General features: G+C 38.9%; 1 protein-coding gene across 1 annotated transcript in view; it reads right to left on the minus strand.

The window, feature by feature from the left end:
* The window catches only part of LARS2 (leucyl-tRNA synthetase 2, mitochondrial), a 204,955-nt gene extending 185,609 nt beyond the window's left edge, over window positions 1–19,346 (minus strand). The window contains exons 1-2 of the mRNA XM_044678902.1: window positions 19,113–19,346; window positions 15,972–16,100 (exon numbers count right to left, since the gene is read on the minus strand). Coding sequence (XP_044534837.1) covers window positions 15,972–16,100; window positions 19,113–19,346 — 363 coding nt within the window. The remainder of the gene's footprint in view (window positions 1–15,971; window positions 16,101–19,112) is intronic.
* Between the last annotated feature and the right edge of the window lie 2,361 nt (window positions 19,347–21,707).

Below are 21,707 nucleotides of genomic sequence, written 5' to 3' on the forward strand. Positions count from 1 at the left end.
ATGTAGCCACAGATACTTCCTAGTTGTATGACCCTGGTCAAGTCACTTAACCCCAATTACCCAGCCCTCATCAGTCTTCTGCCTTAGAACTGATACTTAGTATTGATTCTAAGATAGAAGGTAAGGGTTATTTTTTTAAAAGGATCTCAAGAGAAATATGTTGGGGGGGGGGGGTAAGGAGGGGGAATGGGAGAAACTCCCAGGGTCTAGTAGCAACAGATTTCAAACTATGCTAGCAATTTGGTATTGGTTAAAAAAAAATAGAGAGATCAATCAGTGGAACATATTCAGTACACAACATACAGGAGTAAACAAATCTAATAGCCTAGTGTTCTATAATCACAAAGGCACCAGTTATTTTCGAATAAAAATCAAAGTGCTGAAGCATAAGTAAATCTTCTGTAGGCTCATTTAAAGCATCTTTAAGACAGTTCCATGAGCAGGGAGGATGATGAAGCTGACAATTATTTTTCCATTTCTGTGTGATTTTCCTTTATTTCACTGGATCTCCATGTTTTGTGAGCTTAGCCTTCCATGTAGACTGGAAATTATGGAGTATTTGGTACAGAAATGTCTGATATAACTGATGTTTTTACTTTGTTTATGAGACAGGGTTCTGTCCAGAGAATTTGGGGCAATGATTTTGCCTGTGACGGTGCTTTGCTTTTAATATAACTTACATGTGAAACTGTCAAAAGAACTTTGTAGTCTGTATTTTTTAGTCAGCTAAAAAGCATTTATTGTGTTTAATATGTAGCTATACATATTATATATACTTGTATACATATAAATTTATATATTATTGGTAATAAAACAAAACAAAGGCACCAGCTAGTAGGATAATGACATGCCTACTTAACAAAAGCTACTGAGAAAAAGAATTACAGTATGGAAAAAAATGAGATTTAGATCAACACTTTACACCTTATACAAAGATAAGCCCTAAATGGATGTGACCTAGATATAAAAGGTCATATCCTAAGGAAATTGATAACAAGAAAAAAACTACCTATGAGATTTATGAATGGAAGCAAAGTTCATGACCAAACAAAGATAACTGAAAATAAAATAAGCTAATTTTGATTATATATTTCCTAGAGTTTTACAAAAACAAATCCAATAAGGCTAAAATTAAAAAAGGAAATGATTATCTGTGCGGAAAAATCTTTGCAGCAATTTTTTCTAATAAAGACTTTATTTCCTTTACATGAACATAAATCAGTTCCATATATATGGCACTAATTCATAAGAATAATAAGTATTTCCCAATTGATATGTGGCTTAAAGATATTAACAGGTAGTTCTCAAAGAGAAGAAATCTAGGCATATAAAAGAATGTTCCAAATCAGGAACAATTAGAGAAATTCAAATTAAAGCAATTCTGAGGTTCTACCTTCCCTTCCACAAGATTGACACAGATAACAAAAAAGAAAAGAAAAATAATGTTGGCTGGGCTGTGGAAAAACAGGCACATTGGTGATCTGCTGGTAGAACTAAGAATGGATCCAACCATTCCAGAAAGCAATTTGGAATTAAATATATAAAGTAACTAAAGAGAACATGCCCTTTGATCCAGCTAAAAGGCTTCTGTCTAAAGAGATCAAAGTAAAGGAAAAATGTAAAAAAGAAACAAATCCAAAACATTTGTAGCAACTCTTTTTTTTTTTTGTGGTGGCAAAAAGCTAGAAACTAAACAGAAATCCATTAGATAGGCAATGGCTGAACAAATTATCGTGTTTGTGTGTGATGGCAGGGGGTGGAGCCAAGATGGAGGCATAGCAGCAGGGAAAAACTGGAACCACTGAGAATCCTCTCAAACCAACCTTAAAATAGCACCTCAAAACGAATCCTGACCAACAAGGGGACAGAATGAGGTAACTCTCCTGCGGACAACAACTTGTGTGTGATGGCAGCCTATTGTGCTATAAGAAATGAGGAAAAGATGATTTCAAGGAGACATGGAAAAACTTGTATAAACTGATACTAAGTGAAGGAAATAGAGCCACAAGAACAACTTATACTACTACAACACTGCAAAAACAAGCAACTGGAAGTCATAAGAATTCTAATCAATGCAATGATCAACTAAGATTCCAGAGGACCAAGGATGAAGTATGCTACCCACATCCTGACAGAGGTGATGATTTCATGTTGCAGGTTGGGACATATATTTTTTGGCCATGGGCAATGAAGGAATTTATATTGTTGGACTATGCTTATTTGTTATGAGAAATTTGTTTTTGTTTTGATTTTTACAATGGGATAAGGAGGTAGAAGGGAGAAAAAGCTGATTTCTGTTAATTAAAAAAAAAAAAATTTAAACCCTTACCTTCTGTCTTAGAATCAATATTAAGTATTGGTTCCAAGGCAAAAGAATGGTAAGCTAGGCATCTGGGGTTAACTGATTTGCCCAGGATCATATAGCTAGGAAGTGTCTGAGGCCAAATTGAACCAAGGACCTCCCATCTCCAAGCCTAGCTCTCTAGCCACTAACTCAATGGTTCCCAAACTTTTTTGGCCTACCGCCCCCTTTCCAGAAAAAATGTTACTTAGCCCCCTGGAAATTAATTTTTTTTAAATTTTAATAGCAATTAATAGGAAAGATAAATGCACCTGTGGCCATCACCGCCCCACTGGATTGCTGCAGCATCCACCAGGGGGGTGGTGGCACCCACTTTGAGAATCACTGCATTAATCACTGCATTAAGCTGTCCCAAATAAAATTTAATTTATAAAAAGCAACTTCAAGGCAGTTATGTTTATAAAGGATATAAAGAAAATTTTTATACAATTATACATTTATATTTTGTTCTTGTCATCTCTTTTGTTGCTGATGCTCAGTTTTTTCAGGCATGTCCAACTCTTTGTGACTCCGTTTGAGGTTTTCTTGGCAAAGATACTAGAATGGTTTGCAATTTCCTTCTCTGGCTCATTTTACAGATGAGAAAACTAAGGTAAACAGGGAGAAGTGACTTCCCCAGGGAGATATAGCTAGTAAGCATTTAAGGCCAGGAAGATGAATCTTCTTGACTTCAGACTCAGCACTCTATTTATTGCATTACGGCAGCTGGGTAGCTCAGTGGAGTGAGAGCCAGGCCTAGAGACAGAAGGTCCTAGGTTCGGACCCAGCCTCAGCCACTTCCCAGTTGTGTGACCCTGGGCAAGTCACTTGACCCCCATTGCCCACCCTTACCAATCTTCCACCTATGAGACAATACACCAAAGTACAAGGGTTTAAAAAAAATAAATAAAGATATTTATTGCATTACCTAGCTGCCCATCACCTTTAATGTTATTTATTAAATTTTTCTATTCTTTTCCACTTTTCCATTAACACTAATCCTGATTCTTTTTTTTAAATCCTTAACCTTTCATCTTAGAATCAATATTGTGCATTGGTTCCAAGGCAGAAGAGTGGTAAGAGTAGGTGGTAGTAAGAGTAGAGGGTTAAGTGTCTTGTCCAGGGTTCAAATCTGGATTCAGACCCTTCCTGTTTCTAGCCCTGGCTCTCAGTCTACTAAGCTACTTAGCTGCCCCGATCCTGATTCTTTCTAGTAGAGCTTTACAGCAGGAAGACAAGAGCACATTGAACTGGGGTGAGTTGAATTAGATCTCCAGGGCCACTATAAATTTTTGTAAAGACTGGAAGCAATTAAACTCTAATTTCAATAATGAGCATATCTAATTGTGCCTATTTATGTATTCTAAATTATATTCACAAGAAAGGAAATCTTTAAAACAGAAAACTAAAAAGCAAGAATGTAGTTAACATTGAAATTCTGATCCTAGTATGCAATCCTATTGAAAAGAAACTTCTTCCATATATTCATGACAGTCTCTAGTGTAGTCTGCTGGAGTAACCATAGTGATGAACATAACATGTTGCATTAAAAAACCATTGCCTTTTTTTTTTTCTTTTAAAAAATAGATTATGACGTTTGGGGAAAATAGCCTCATTAAAAACAAAACAGGGGGCAGCTGGGTAGCTCAGTGGAGTGAGAGTCAGGCCTAGAGACAGGAGGTCCTAGGTTCAAACCCAGCCTCAGCCACTTCCCAGCTGTGTGACCCTGGGCAAGTCACTTGACCCCCATTGCCCACCCTTACCAATCTTCCACCTATGAGACAATACACCGAAGTACAAGGGTTTAAAAAAAAAACCAAAAAAACAAACAAACCTCCAGAAAAAGTCACCAAAAATTTGACAGCTAAATAGCCACTTCCTTGAAAAGCTCAGATTGTCTTCCATACAAAAAAAAAGAAGACAAATCTCAGATGAACAGATGTTTTACAAACAAGAAAACTCAGGACCCAACAGAGTCAATGAGTTTTGCCCAAGATCACTCCAGTAGCAAGTTAAGAGGTACCAAGGCCAATATTCAAATTCAGTTACTCTGACCACATCTGAAGCTCTTCCCAGAAAGAACAAAGGAAAATAAGCTACTGATTGGGGTGGAAAGATGTTCTTTAAAAACAGCCAAGATTAAAGGTCAAATGTGAAGAAATTAGGCAGGATTCTGTAGGCCTCTTGTGCCCCCCTGCATTGAGTCTCCCCTTCTGTGGTGTGGCCAAACACCACTGAAGCAAGTGATGGGCCTTGCTCTCAAGGGGCTTAGAGGGGAGAAAGTACAACATGTACCTTTCTTTTGTCTTTTAGTTTGTGGCCCCAAGGACCATACTGCTCATGGAGTTTTTTTGGCAAAGAGCTTGCCACAGATCAAGGCAAATAGAATCGACCAGAGTCACACAGTGAATATTGGAGGCTGGTCTCCCTGACTCCAAACCCAGCTTTGTATTCACCAAGCCATCTAGAAACCTCTGTGTGTATGTCTAAGAATATACAAAATAAATACAATGTGTTTTGTGGGAGGCACTGATGGCTGGGTAGTGGGGAGGGGTAACACCAGAAAAGGTCTTATGAGGCTGAACTATAAAGGAAACTAAATTTTCTAAGAGGCAGAGGTTAGGAGGAAGTGCATTCCAGCCATGAGAAACAGTCTGTGCAAAGATATGGTGACTGGAGATGGAATGCATTGTACGTAAAATGGCAAGATGGTCAATCTGACTTTTATTTTTCCCTGATTGACTGCTAGATTACCCACAGCCATTCCAAATCTCTTCTCCCAAGCCTCCTCTATTATTCTCTCCCATCTCTCACCCCTGGCCCCCCATTCTTCTCCACTTCAGTAGAGGGCCTTGCTTCTGATTTTATTGAGATTGGGCTTGTCTGTGAATCCCCTCTCTCCTCCATTTCCTCCCTCTACCGTCAATCCTCCACGGAAGATACACCCAACATGCTGAAGGTCTTCCCTAGGTCTCTGAATTCCATTTGGTTCAATCTGACAAATACTATGAAGCATATCCTCCACACCAGGGAAGGCTAGTGCTGGGCAGGGTCCAACACCAACACACTTCAGGAAGAAAAGAACACTAACAGTGATAAGGAGGGACTCTCAGTGGGAAGCAGCCCCTCGAGCAGAATCTAACTCTCCCAATCACTACCGGGCCAAGCCACCCTCCTTTCAAATCCCAGCTCTTGGTTGACTATCTTTGAGGCCACTTCTGAGCACAGGTGATCGCCTACTCTGCCCACCATGGCTCCCTCATTCCTTCTTAGTTCAGTTCACCCATAAGTTTGACTCTTTGGAGATGGTGTTGTTTGTGCACACAGACCATCACATTTAGAATGAATGATTTCTGTATTGGGGCTGCTTGGGATACCTGAAAGCTCTGCCTAATATCCCAACTGGAATTCAGTCCTCTCTGCTCTGGGGCCCTTCCTTGTTTATCTCTACATTTCTGGTGATTTCATCTATTCCCCTAGATTTAATGATCATTTCTATGCAGATGACATGAGATCTATATATGCCCAGACCCAGTCTCTTCTCTGAGCTTCCATTCTACATTGCCTCCTGCCTATTGGATATTTTAATATGAAAGAGCCAGAGACATCCAAACTCACCATTTCCCAACAGGACTTATTATCTTTCTCCCCAAACCTTCTATTTCTGTCAAAGGAACCCCATTCTTCCAGGTTCTCAGGTTCATAACCTTAATGTCATCTTTGACCTCACACTCTCCCTTAAGTCGCATCCAATGAGTTGCCAAATTTTGCTTTTTTGGCCTCTAAGCTACCTCCCAAATCTGTCTCCCTTCTTTCTACTCACAGAGCCTTCCCATTAGTTCTCTCATCTCAAGAAGACTGTTGCAGTGGCTGCCTAATCAGACTCCTTACCTCAAGTCTCTCCCTACTCCTCTCTGTCCTTCACATGACTGTTGAAGAAATTCTGCCTAAGAACAGATCTGATTCTATGGATAAGAGAAGAATTTATGATCAAATAGGAATTATGGCCGGCAAAATAGATCATTTGCATTACATGAAACTAAAAAGATTTTGCATAAACAAAATGAAGGCAGCCAAAATTAGGAGGAAAACAGGAAAACTGGAAAAAAATTTGTAATAAGTTTCTTTGCTAAAAAGACTTCATTTCTAACACATACGGGGAACTGAGACATTTATTAAAAAAATGGTCAAAGGATATAAGCAGGGGTGCAAGCTGGGTGGATTGAAAGTCAGGCCTAGAGATGGGAGGTTCTAGGTTCAAAAAAATCTGGCCTCAGATACTTCCCAACTGTGTGACCCTGGGCAAGTCACTTAACCCCCATTGCCTAGCCCTTACCACTCTTCTGCCTTGGGGCCAATACACAGTATTGACTCCAAGACAGAAGATAAGGGTTTAAAAAAAAAAAAGGATATAAGCAGACAGTTTGTTTGTTTGTTAAGAAATCAAAATTATTAATACTTATATGAAGCAGTAGCTAGGTGACGTAGTGGATAGTACCAGGTCTGGAGACAGGAGGTCCTGAGTGTAAATACTTTTGCAGGAAGCCATGTTGGTCAAGCATGAGTGCCAGTTACTTGGCTGGAAAATAGAATGCAGTAAGGGCATTTTGAGCTGGCATGAGACCAAAAGTCAGTTGAGATTTGACTATAAAAGCAGAAAAGATCAGTACATCAGGATCTCAGTCTGGAGATACTAGTGGGAGGCCGGGTTAGGTGCCTAAACTGCTGATAGATTATTCTGTGCATACCAACATCCAGCATCGGTATTAAACAACATCTGTAAATTCAACACCATCATACCAGCATAAATACCAATCAGAAGATCAACTACAAAAACCAAATCATCATTGACTGAGAAAAACCTTCAAGCTTTTAGAGTCAGGCCACTGGCCTGGCCAGAGGACTGGCCAAACAGGCTTCAAGATATCAGCTGCTTTATAACCAACACATTTAGATAAGGTTTAGGATCCTCATTATCCCTCTCTCCTTCACAATTCTTCCCAATCCTTTCCTTTACCTTATCAGTTACTATTAAATAGTTATTATAAGAAAACCACCACAGACCTGGTTTATTTTCAGAGTTCCAGGAAGTTGTCAGTTAGCGATCCACCTGGCAACTGGTGAAGTTCACAATCACTGATCTTCTGAGTGAATCCATCAAATTGCAGTCAGAGATAGAGATCAAAGGTTATCATCCTCAAAGACATTATTTAATTGGATTATTAACTGAGGGAAACAATCACTCCCTCATTAGTTAATGACAATGGGTGGGAACCAGTGAACTGCTCCTTCATATTAGCAGATTCCATACAGTTTACAGGCAACAGTAAGATCACAGAAGCAGCCTCTAAGTAAACCTATCTTGGCATTCACATAGGAAGTTTCATCAATACCTCCCATCATTTCCCACCTCCATCCATAGGATTCCTGGGGTCTGTATAATAACCATTTACAGGTTCCCTCAGGATCTTTACATGGGTTCAAATCTTGTCAAGAAACCTCCTAGATGTGTGACCTTGAGCAAGTCACCTAACCCTTGAATGCCTAGTCTTTACTATTCTTCTACCTTCCAAGGCTTATATCCTTTGACCATTTCAGTGCCAAATAGAGAAAAGCTGTCTTTGGAGTTAGTGAATTCCCTAAACTGAGGACTCCCAAAAAACCCCCACTATTTTAGGGGCTATGTTATGACAGTGTCTTGACTAAATGTGGATTAAATTAGGTGGCCTCTAAGGTAATTTCCAGTTTTGAGATTCTGTGATGTTCACTTCTTCATTATCAAGTACTAAGATGTTAATGTGTGATGGGACTACTATTAATGATAAAGAAAATAGATTAGAGAAATATTAATGGATTCATCTTTTTTTTTTAACCAGTTTCATTTTAAAATGTTCTTAGAATGATGTGGTTTAATCATGCCAAATTTTGGAAAACTTAATTCCCCTTCTATTACTCCTAAATTTTTCATGAAGCTCTATGGCTTCTAATTCTTCACCATTATATAATATAGCATTTTACAAGTGAATTTATATTCTAAACCTTTGGCTGTCGTGTCTCTTTATTGGCAAGAAAACCAAATATTTGCTGACTGGTACAATTTCTGATCTTGTTGCTATGATTGCTTTTCATTGGTTAAATAAACAGGAAAGGTGATAATAATCCATTTCCATATTTTTGAGTTAATAATTTTAACATCTTGGTTAAAGTTGTGTAATCATATACTCTATCTTCTCATTTTCATCCTGTCTTCCCCTTGGTGCTGCATTAGAGATTTATTCTAAGAATTTAATCTCATGACTACAGACAGATACTGATTTAAAAATGATTCCCACATTGGTAAATTGTCATTTTCTGTCAATCGATTAATCCAAAGTTTTTTATGAAAATCTTACTATGTGTCAGGCATTATGCTAAGAAATGAAGATCCAAAGATAAGAGTAATACAGTTCTTGCCCTTGAGGAGTGTCATATTGAAGCTCTGGGAGCTGAGAGTCCCACCTTGGTTGACAGGTGAAGACCGTTGGACCTCAGAATGTTCCCAGAGGCCATGGGGACAGGGGAGAAAGCGGTTGGCCAGGGAGGGTATAAATACCCTGGCAGCCCCTGACAAGAGGTTTTTATTTTCCTTTCCGTTCTTCTCTGGACCTTGGATCTGTGGTCCCTGGTCTATTGGGAACTGAGGCTTTGCTTGGCTAAGTCTTGCAAGAACTCCTGTTTGAACCCACTGACATTGATTGACCTGTACCCAGACCGTGAATCCTCTGATTCTTCTGTCCCTAGACATTTAGGCATCCAAACCATCCTTAGATATCTAGGTATCCCAGGGCCTGGGAGGGATCCAGGAAGTGAGTAGGAGAAGAAGAGGGTGGAAAGGGTGGTTCCTAAAGGCTGTAGAAGGGCATAACATCTGGCAAGAAGAAGGAGCTGAGAGACATCATCCAACAGCTTGCTTGCTCTGCTTTGGCTGTGGCCAGGTTAAGCCAGAGGAGCTAAAGAACAAGCCAGAATCATTAACCAGCCTACAGTCCTGAGGGATTAGTATTGTCAAAAGATTAGTGTTAGGATAGTATCCAGTTTACCCTCTTATTTTATAACAGGAGCTGAGAGGAGAGGTCTGTTAAGATACAGTGATTTTGATTTTTGTGCTGTGTGCTATATCCAGGAACCTATGGCTCTTTTATGGAAGTATTCATACTTTCAGTCTATAGTCCTTTGGTGTTTCTCATTTCATAACCCTGAACTATAAACTAATGAGAAGAACATTGGTGTTAAAGTGGATTTCTGTGCTAGGGAGCAGCCTGCAAGCAATCCAAAACACAACAGAGACCTGATTTGAAGGGCTTGATTATTCTCCCAATGAGTGTTCTATCCACTGACTATGATCATCATCTTGCAATAATTACCTTTGTTGACAAATTCAGGAGTGGTGAGATAGCTGGATTATCAGGTGGTTTTGGAGAGCCTTAAAGGCAACATGTAAGTTCAGCCTCAAATTCCCCTTTACATTTTTCATGGGTTACCATGGAAGGCACAGTTATATAACAGAAATGGGATATTCAATTAAGATTTTGTTTTGTTTATGTGATTCTGTCCTAACGGTACTTTTTTCAGCATCTCTCTGAAACAATTCTGACCATTAGCATTCTGTTAGGTACTGTCCTTTTCTGCTTTTTCTATATCCATCATATAGAGAAGCGAAACATCTCTGTTTACGAAGGGTACTTATTCATTTTTGGGGTTTTTAGTTGAAGCCAAAAAGAAAAAGTATTAACTCTCAGGCTACTCAAATAGCACAGACAAAGAGGAATTAGAATCCACCTTTGGAGAGGAAGAAATAGCTTAAGGAAAGCTCAGGATATAAGAATCACAGACTCTTAAAAGTATGAACAAAGAAAGCTTAGACTTCTACAACTTGAAAGCCTCAGCTTAAAAACACTTCTGACAAATGGTCAGTTAGGTTCTGATAAAATACTCCTAGTAATAGGAAACTACCTCATATCAGTCAATCAGTGTACATTTAGTAAAGGCCCTCTATATATATACCAACCACTATGGTAAGTCCTGGGGACTGTTGAAATAATAATAATAAATAATAATTTAGTAATCTTCCTCACAACAAAAGGTCTTCACAACTGGCGCTGTCCTACATTTCTAGTCTTCCCCCAAATTACTCCCCTCCACTCATTCTATGGCTCAGCCATCCTAGCCTACATGGGGGTCCTCATACATAGTGCACCATCTTCTGTCTCTACACCTCTACACACCTGCTGCTATAGTTCCATGCCTGGAAATCTCTCCTCTCCTTCCTAGAATCCTCAGCTTCTTTCCAAATTTCACTCAAGGGCCACCTACTATGGAAGTCGTTCCTATCCTAAATCTCACAGCTACTAGTATCTTTTCCAGTGAGGCAATCTTCTTCTATCGGCCTGCCTGAGTGTCAACAAGCATTTATTAATCACTTACCATGTAACCAGCACTATGCTAAGTGCTGGGGATGCAAAGAAAGTTAAAAAAAAAATTCACTGCCCCAAAGGTCACGATCTAATGTGGGTAACAATATGGAAAAAGCAAAGGAGGGGGGCACCTGGGTAGCTCAGTGGATTGAGAGCCAGGCCTAGAAAAAGGAGGTCCTAGGTTCAAATCTGGCCTCAGACACTTCCCAGCTATGTGACCCTGGGCTAGTCACTTGACCCCCATTGCCTACCCTTACCACTCTTCTGCCTTGGAGCCAATACACAGTATTGACTCCAAGACAGAAGGTAAGGGTTTATTAAAAAAAAAAAAAAAAGAAAGAAAAGGAAATAAGCTATATACATGATAAGTGGGTAATAACCTATAGAGGGAAGGTACTGACATTAAGAGGAACTAAGAAAGGTTACTTGTAGAAGATGGGATTTAGCTGGAACTTGGAAGAAAGAGAGAAAAGTCAAAAGGTAGAGATGAAGCATGAGAGAATTTCAGAAAAGGATAGCTAGTGAAAATGCCCAGAGTGAGGAGATGGAGAGACTTTTTCAAAGAACAGCCAGGAGGGCAGAGTCACTGGATCAAAGAGAACTTGGGGGCAAGGGGAGGGAAGTAGGATATAAGAATATTGGCAGAAGAGGTAGCCACATTATGAAAAGCTTTAGAAGTCAAGTAGAGCATTTTGTATTTGATCTTGGTGGCTCCAGGGAGCCACTGGAATTTACTCAGTATGATGATGACACGGTCGGACCTGGGCTTTAGGAAGATCAATGAGATAACTAAGAGAAGGATGGAATGGGAGGGAGAGGGAGGACTTAAGACAGGAAGACCCACTAGCAGGCTATTGCAACAGTCCACATGTGGGTGATAGCATTATCAGAGGAGAGAAGGGGCATATATGAGACACATTAACAAGGTATAATACACTTCCTCTGTAGGTATCTTGTGTATGTATATATACCTTTTTATGTACATGATGTCTCATTTTCTCAATTAAAATATAAGCTGCTTGAGAACAGAGACTATTCACTCTTGCCTTTGTATCCTCAGTGCTTAGCATGGTGCCTGATATATAGTAAGCACTTAATAATTGCTTACTGATGAATTTATTATACTGGATGACCTACTGGCACTCAAACTAATACATAAATAAAACTTTTGTATTTTGTACATATTGAGTTCCCCTGTGACTTCACCATTTCTGCTGGCCTTTGTTTCCTAAGCATGAAACTTGATGTTTTCTTTAATTCTTCTTTCTCTTTTGTATATCTAATCAGTTGCCAAGACCTATTAATCCTTCCTTCAAAATATCTATTGCATCCCTTCCTACTTCTCAGTGAATTCTCATTGCTATCAATCACCCAATGACCAGAACTCACTTGCTTAGACTACTGCAGAAACCTCCAAAGAGGTTTTTCAATCCTGACTTTCACTACCTTTCTCCAGTGACTCCTACATACAGCTTTAAAACTGGATTCCTTTATACAAAGATCTGGTCATGTCACTCCTCTGCTCAAAAACTTCAGATTCCTTTGGCTGGTATTTAAGCCAGAGAACAGAATACAGCAGACTTTGAAAGTCAAGATAAGAAATGTGGACTAGGATCATATAGGCAATAAAGAACCACTACAGATTTTAGAGATGTGGACAACTTGGAAAGGATATTTAAAAAACCTTAGGATCCACCACATTTCTATAAGCCATTCCTATTTCTACTTCCCATATCCCTAGCGTAGGAATAACGGTAACAATTCTTCTACTTATGTATCATTACTTTTATGTCATTAATTGTCTGATGAAAACAGCTGCAAGATAAACATCAGCCTAAAGCCAAAGTCTGAAGAATTTCCCCACAAAATCACTCCCAACAGTAACCAAATCAAAGTGTCATCCATGCAGTTTCTGTCAGTGGCAGCAAGATTCCCTTAAACCCCAATGCTTTACCTTAATAAAACATATATGGGATTCTTTACTTTTCAATGGCACATGAATCTTTTAACATTGGTTTCTATTGTCCCTAATTTCCTTTTTCCATTTAGGATGTGACTTAGAAGACTAGTAGATATCTAGCTATTTAGAAGAGATATCTAGATTGGTGGAAGACAGCAATCTGGTAACTCATAATATACTCATAGATATGGTAAGCATATCTATGTATTGACTTTGGCTGATTGGAAGGAAAAAAGGAAGATATCACTATGGAGACAAAGAAGGAAAAAGCATCTGAGGTGTTATAGGATGAAATCACAACAGGGAGGAATAAGAAGGGTAAGTTTAGTTTTTGCTAAGTTACTCCTGGTTCTGGAATTCCCTTTCCCAAAAGCATTTTAAAGGAAAACAAGTAGGATTCACTTCCCATCTACTACCCCAGTTCCCAATTCACTCTTGTTGGTAGCAAAGAAGTCAAACACCAAGAGTTATACAATTGCCACTGCCATAAATCTTCCCATTTTACCCCCTATCAGAAAAGGCAAATACCCCCAAAACATAATTGACATCAAATACTGCCATCACATTGGGGGGGAAACCCTAAAAAGAAGGAGCAGTGATCATCTTATTCCAGAATCTAATTCTACCTAACTTGTAAATAATTTCCATGTTGAAATTTTTTTTTTAATGTCAAATATGATTCATCTAAGTTCCAAAAGAAAAGTCTTGGAGTAAAAGATACCTTTGCCTTTCATCCTTCTAGCTATTAACAAACCAGCCCAGGTCCTTGAAGCTTAATAATATCAGCATGAGAATGGACAGGCAGAAAAATTTTTTAAAGTAATTCTTGTCCCACATCATAAAAAATCTGTACTGCAGTCCTAATTTAACATCTCAACTAAGTATTCAGAACTTCTGGCTCTTCCATATCCTGAGTTATTTTATTTCATAAGAAAGAGAAGGAAAAAAGGATGTTCTAACCCATGCAGGTTTATTTCCGAGCTGGCTCCTTTCTTATGTTGGATGGCTACAATCTCAAACAAATTCTCCCATGCACTGAGGGGAAAGTAATTGGAACAAAGAATCGGTTTCATTAACCTAAGGCTCAGATTCCTCTCTCTGAAATGTTTTACTCCAAAGATGACTGACTAGCCTGGTTTGTCTGGAAGAATGAAGAAACCTACAATTTCCTCCAAGTCAGGGGGCAGAAAACACCCCAGAAATACAAAGCACTGCCAAAAGGAGTTCAAGGAGGGAATGGGAAGCCTGAATACTACCTTCAAAATCAGTAAGGTCACAATTTCAAAGAACTGGGAAAAAAAAAAAAAACCTTGTCTTTTCATATTTGCCATGTCTATATCTAGAAAAATCATCTTGTAAGCCTTTTTTGGCTATGAGGAAGGCTAGAACCTCGGGCTACTGGTCAATAATCATGAATAGTCTAGAATGAGCAGGAGAAAGATCACAATCAAACAAATCTTGTTGGAATATCATAGTAATCTCTGAAAAAAATAACTTCTGACAAGCCAGGAAGTTAAATGTCTTTCAGACATGCATCATTCAAAAAAGTGAGACCCGGGGGCAGCTGGGTGGCTCAGTGGATTGAGAGCCAGGCCTAGAGACGGGAGGTCCTAGGTTCAAATCTGACCTCAGACACTTTCCAGCTGTGTGATCCTGGGCAAGTCACTTGACCTCCATTGCCTATCCCTTACCACTCTTCTGCCTTGGAATCAATACAGAATATTGATTCCAAGACAGAAGGTAAGGGTTTTTAAAAAAAAAAAAAAGTGAGACCTAAACATCTTTGATTGGGATGATAGTAGTGGTGGTGCTGCTGCTATAATCATTAGATGAACATTTCCAAAGTTAGTGCTAACAGAGCTTCCATATAACCTTTTATTGTTTTCAAGCATTGTACCCACATTACTTAATGTGACCCATAGCTGATGGTTCCTGTGTGCAATGTGTTATGACTCACTTTACAGATGAGGAAACAGGTAAGTGCATTATAATGGACTTTCTTGCTTTCTGATGCAAGCGTACAGTGGATTTTAAGAATCAAGTGCCACACAATTCATGCCAATTTGACTTTGTAAAGCAAACTGTGGCCCTATCTTCTGACTATTGAAACACTTACCACATCATAATTAAAAATAAGTGTGAATGAATCCAGAAGAAGCAAGCACTAGGAATATTTTCCTAAAAGGTAACATGCCACCCAAGTACACCAGATACCTTTTTGTCAATTAAAACTATACTATATAAGCTTAACAAAAACTTGAAACAAAGGGTCAATGAAACAGCTATAGCTAAAAGGTGGGAACCTTTTCAGAACTATCAAGCTGAATACATAACTTTTCACAAACACAAGGGAGACTAGAGCCATCCATGAGCTCTCAGCCTTTTGTCCTAAGTCTCCTGCAATCAGCAAACCAACAACCACTCCTGAACACAGGAGACTCAAGTAGAGTGACAAGTTTTCTTGCTGTGTGGTGACAGCATCTGGCCTGACCTAAGCTTACACAATGGCATCAATACTTAGAAGATAACAATGCCCACGAGCCTGTTCCCTTACACTCCTGAGTACTAGTAGCCTAAATGCCATGCTAACATTGGCAAGACACGCAACTATTTTTTAGATCTTTTCTTATGCTGGCTTTCAAGCAGACATCTACCTAAACTTTTCTTTCAACTTCAAGAAAAGGTTACTAGGTTCTACTAAGAAATAGCCAGGGAAGAAGCAGAAATGCCATTGTCATGGTGACCTACTCATTCTCAGGCAGCAAATGAGATACCAATGTCTGAAAATTGCCACCAGAGTTTGAACCTTCCACATGAGGGCACCCTCTGATTCTCCTCATTTCAATCCTTTTCTGCAATCTGATTTTCTATACCTCTGTGGCTCCATCCAACCCATGTTTGAAAAATAATCCTCAGTGATCTCAGTCAGACCCAATGATCTTTCTTTTCTTCCAAGCTCTCTTTCATCTTTGAGAGAGCGATAATGAAGAGCCAAGGCAGGACTTAGGTGCATCAAAGCAAAAAATGAGCTTCTTAGTCAGATCCTCAAACCTCTCCTAATCTGGTTGTCTTTTATCTTAGAGCATCATTTACTCTTTGTCTGTGAGGAAATGCATCTTTGCAATCATCTTCCATGTTGCATTTTCCTCCATAATGAATCTTTCCATCTGGGTTTGCTCTGAGAGGTAGGACAGTTTTGATAAACATTTTGCCTTACCTGCATCCCTCTCATTTTCTGAAATCTTGTCATAACGTCACTGATTGTGTAGACACGAACATGGCCCATATGAAGCTTCCCCGAAGGATAAGGGAACATGGAGAGCACATAAAATTTGGGCTTTGATTTCTAGGAGAGAAGTCAACAAGTCACTGAGTTACTATTGAGTATGATATGGCACAGAAATATTCACAGCAGCTATTTTCCTTGTAGCAAAGAATTGGAAACAAAGGAAATATCAATCAACTGGGGGGAGGGAATGATGGAAAAAAATGATAGTGTATCTATGCAATGGAAAATTAGATATGACAAAAAGGATGGCAGAAAAACTTGAGGAGATGGATATGAACCAATGCAAGGTAAAGTGAGCTGTAATGAAACTTACTTTATTTGAAAAGGGAAAAGAGCTTGTGGTTTGAGGCTGGAGAAGAGAAAAATGTGAAAACCCAGGAAGTGATCTGAACAGCCACATGGTACAGTCGTTAGAGCACAAAACTTGGAAGTCAGGAAGACCTGAGCAAAAATCCAATCTCAGGTAGCTTGGGCAAATAACTTCATCATTATCTACCTCAGTTTCCCCAACTGTAAAATTGGGTGAGGATCAAATGAGATACTATTTGTAAAAAACTGTGCAAATCTTACAGCACTATATAAATACTATTTACTATTATTATTTGTGGCTTTTGAATACTGTTTATTTTCACATAAAATCAATACTATTCTACTGTTTAAAAAACATTTTATTTTGATCATATTTTCTACATGCTTTTAGCAATCTGTCTCTGTACAACTTTAAGTATCTGCTCTTCCAAAGTTCCCTTTTCTTTTAATTGATAATGCCTAAACATGCTAAGAGCCACATAGAAGTGGTGGCTTAAAAAAAAAACAAAAACCAACAACCTTTAATAGTTACAATTTTTCTTTTTAAAAAGTATTCAAGGAGGCAGCTAGGTGGTATACGGTGGACTAAGAGCCTGACCTAGAGATGGGAAGTGTTGGGTTCAAATGAGGCCTCAGACACTTCCTGGCTGTGTGACTCTGGACAAATCAATTAACCTCCATTGCCTAGCTCTTACTACTCTTCTGCCTTGGACCCAATACACAGTATTAGAAAGGGTTTTTAAAAAAAAGTTACTCAAGATTTGTGTTCATTTCTGCCTCATACTTTTCTGTGTGAATTAAATTATTTTTTTCTGTGATACTTTAATGACTTCCATCTCCTGGGACAGTAAATTAGGACAGAATAACTATAGGATTTTGTACTATAATTGACTGGAAAGAAATATGACTAAAAGCAAAATGTTCAGTTATGTAAAAGGCAAAAATATAAGCTCTTAAAAAAAAAGCTTTCTTAAGGTCTACAGGGGATTATTTTTATAAATGTATTCTAAATATTTTTGGGCAGATTTTAAGAGAAATCCCCAAGTCCCTGCTTCTCTGAGTACTGTAGGTATGTAGTAAGATTCATTTGGTTTTCTAAGAGCCCAACAGAATAGCTTTCATTCACTGTTGTCCCTTGTACTTGAGGAGGACCAAAATGACATCACTACGTTAGAGACAATGTGTCCAACTATGGCTGACCAGACCAATATGAACTCAGAAGGCTCTACCACAGGTGGGGTTCAAAGTCAGTCTGAGCATTTGAGATGAAGATTTCTCTAAACATGAGCATTTCATGTTTCTTCTGAGCTCCTGGGATCCTGTTTTGATGCGGACATGTCATGCAGGATGGTCCTTGTGTCAGTATCTCCCGGGTCTGACAATACCAAAGTTCTTCACAGAGAGCTAGACAGTGTCCTTGTATCACCTTTTCTGACTTCTGTGTGAGTGACTGCCTTGTAGGTAAACATGCGTTTGGCATTTGAACAACATAACCAATCCATCAGAGTTGTGTTCTCTGCAGTAGTTTAAATGCTTGGTAGTTCAGTTCAAGAAATGACTTAAGTATCTGGTATCTTATCATTTGTCTGACCAAATATTATTACTAAGTTTTTTTGTTGTTGTTGTTGCTGTTTTTAAATAAAAAATAAAAGGGAAGCCATCAACTTGAAATTAGGAAATCTTTAGTCTCTTCTTTACAAAGTGGTTTCAGTCCACCTTCCCAGTACTCCATGTGTCCCTTGTGTGTTGTAGCTCATTTTCAGTTATAACATCAGGTGGATAACACTTTCTTCTCTCCTCACCCCCACCCACCCAGGGGGTGTGGAGCTGTAGAAGAGATTTCAGATCTTTGAGTCAAACTTCTTCTGTTAGAGAGGAGAAAGCTGAAGCCTCAAGAAGTAAAGTTGGCCAAGTTCATAAAAGTTAAACAGAGAGCAGAACTGAGCTTCAAACTCATACCTGATTCCAGGCCCAACTCTCTCTCACTAGGAAACAAAGAGCCTTAAACACAGGTTTGATCCCTGCCCTCTGTCTATCATAAAGGGCTATATGAGAGCCTTTAAAGTCACAGAATGCTGGCCCTTCTGTCAGGTAGACACTAGCTGTAGAAACCTGGGCAAGTCACTTAATTGTGCTTAGCACAGAGCCTGGCACATAGGAGAAGCTTAAAATTTTGGTGACTGACTATTGATTAACTGACTGATTTGATTTCTGTCTGCCTCAGTTTCTGCTGCAAAATGGGGTTAACATTTTACTCCCTAGAGTTACTGTGAAGATAAAATGAAATGTCTATAAAGCATTTTGCAAACCTTAAAGCACTATATAGATGATAGATACTGTAAAATTTAAATTAATAATAATAACTCCAAGTATATATTTATAAAGTTTATTCATAATCACTTAAAGTAGAAAGAAAATTAAATTAAAAGAAATGGAAGTTCAAACCTAATTATTTAACAAAAAGTAAACCCATGTGTGTAGATTCTCCCGCCTGGCATAAAGCCCACTTTCCCAGAGAGATCAGGGGAGAAGCAAGAAAGGGGTGGGGTCACACACAAACTTATATTCTCCCTATGTTAGCACGTAATGTGAGAGGGAACATGAGAAGCTGGGATTTGGAGACCTGGAGAACAAATCCTCATTACACACTAATTATTATTTCCTCTACACTAGGTCTTACATAAGCACTAAAAACAATGGTGTGATGTATTAAAACATGAATACACATAGACATGTTTTCAAGTTTCCCAGAATACTCACGTCCGCTTCTGACATTTTAAAAAACTCATCCTTTAGTCGTTGATGCCACCATCTTTCAACTTCCTTTCTGGTCTGCAAAGTGTAATCTCTGGTCCACTTCCCTGTGGCACTGTAAATGCATCTGATCCATCCTGGATTTAGTTTACTTTCCCAAATACCTGCATGTGCCTGTACATTTAGCAGCCCTTTCAGAAATGAGGAATAAATTCCAAATCTCTGCTGAGTGGAAGTCATTCTTCAGATGGCAATAATGATTCTAAAAGAGATAATGACAGCACCCTTATAAGCACATGCTATTAGAATGCTTCATTACCCAGTCTTCCCCCCTTCACTTCAGCCCCTTTATTCCTTCTCCATTAAAATGTTTTCTTTCTTCCCCCTATTAATGGTTTTTAATCACCCTCAAAAAAATAGTGTGGAAATTCAACTGAATTAAACACAAGCTCTATTTTTATTAGTCTTAACACGTAGTTAGTAACTCGTAAGTGCTAGACTGGGTAAGGATGCACACATAGGAATGTTTCTGTCATCTCTTCCCCTTTGGCCACAGCCAGTCATTACCAATGGCTTCTTCCATTTCTCCCTGACTAACTTCTTGATGTTGATACACTCTCCAGTCTTTCTGAGGCCTTTACTATCTATTTTTGCTATAAAAAATACCAAGGATATCCTTTAATGTCCTTCTTTCCTTCCTTGTTGCTGATGATACACGTGTGATTCTTTCCTTCTAAAATGCCATGGGAAGGGCAGCTAGGTGGCTCAGTGAATAGAATCAGGCCTGGAGAGGGAGAAACTGGGCTTAAATCAGATCTGAGACACTTCCTAGCTGCGTGACCCTGTGCAAGTCATAATTCCAATTGCCTAACCCTTACTACTCTTGTGCCTTGGAATTGATACTTACTGTTGATTCTGACAGAAGGTAAGGGTTTAAAAATAAAATAAAATAAAATGCCTGGGAATAGTCCAACTGCTGGAATCTTTACCCAGCCTCTCCTCCCTGGCCTAATTCTTTTAGGGATCAGGAAGGCATAAAGCTCAAGGATGTTTCAGAGCCAAAAAGGTACCGGGATCCCAAGAGGACATGAGGTTCAGAAGCACTGTCTATATTATTTTAACTTTGGGCGTATTAATCTTAGGAATGCCTAGAAGAAGGAAGCTTCCTCCAGCTCATCTATAACTTACAGTCTTAAAGTTGCCTGGAGTGCTAAGAGTTTAAATAACCTGCCTCTGGCCAGAGACCTAGTATATGTCAGAAGCAGAACTTGAACCTCAATTATGGATTTTTAAAATTTCTTGTGGGCTGACATGGAAACCTGACCATAATTTCCATAGAAAAACACATTTTGAGTTCCAAACAGTCAATTTACAAACTCTGGAAACAAAATATTTGAAGGGAAGAGCCTGGTTGTATTTTCAATTGTTTTTAAATATTTGTTTGGTCTAGTGAATACTTGACCTCAGCAAGGGTGAATTTTGGAAGTATCTCAAGTTAAAACATCTGTTGTTCCATTACCAGCAAAAGGGAGAGATACCAAGGAGGGATGTTCAGTATATTTATATGATGTGTTTCTGACAGAGTCAAAATCCCTCAAAGAAGAATAGATATAAAGTCTAACATTTGAGTTCAAAAAAGGCAACAAAAGGCAACTTTACAAATACAGGATGGAGAAAAGCTTGGACAGACAATATTTTCTCTGAAAAAGACCTGGGGGTTAGTGGGTTGCACTTTGAGTCCACTGTGTGTGTGATATGGCAGCCAAAAAAGCTAATGCTATTATGTGATAAAGTGATGGTACCTCTTTACTCTGTTCTCATTAGCCTTAAATGTTTGCTAGACTGGATTGGAGAGTTACAATGAGGCAGTAAAACTGTGCCAAATCCAGGGTGGAAAGGCCCAACTTCTATTCTCTGTTTTGGTAGTGACTAGCAATATGTCCTTGAACAAATCACTTCAGCTTTTGTTGGGAGCCTAAGCAAAAGGAGAAGGAACCCAGATGTCAGGCTAGAGTTTCTGAAGGCCATTGTGGAACAAGAGAGGGGAGGGCCTCAAATGAAGGAAAAGTAAGATATAAGGTAGAAGAATGTTGAACAAAAGAACAGGTACCCACTCTGTTGTTCTGTTTTACCATAGCATAGAGACAAGGAACAGGAGAGTTCCCTGAAATTTAAGCTTCCCACTGTTTTTTGGGTTTTTTTTCCAAGGAAGAAAGGCAATGATGAAATTCCCTAGCTGGCTTTTACTGCTTTTTAGGAATGATGTTGCTATTGGCGGAGTAAAGAAACCAAAATAAAATATTACCAATTATCATTAGAAGAGCAATAATGCTTCCTATATAGGCCAAAGTGGGGTTGGTGCAAGTATGAGATGAAGCATGGGAAATTATGGACGGGAAACGATCACAAAACACTGCTTCTGAGGAAAGTATAGGAGCCACATGATAGAGTTTATCTGATATTCAACCTTGTCACAAAAGTATGATTTCTGTGAGGACTTGTACAGAACCTGAAGCATTTCTTTTTTAGAACCTTTAAGCACTGTAGAGAACATCACATTTCCCACCCTGAGAGTTTCTCAAAGGCTCTCTTCACAATGAT

This window comes from Gracilinanus agilis, chromosome 5, assembly GCF_016433145.1.
Source record: "Gracilinanus agilis isolate LMUSP501 chromosome 5, AgileGrace, whole genome shotgun sequence".
Lineage (NCBI taxonomy): Eukaryota > Metazoa > Chordata > Mammalia > Didelphimorphia > Didelphidae > Gracilinanus > Gracilinanus agilis.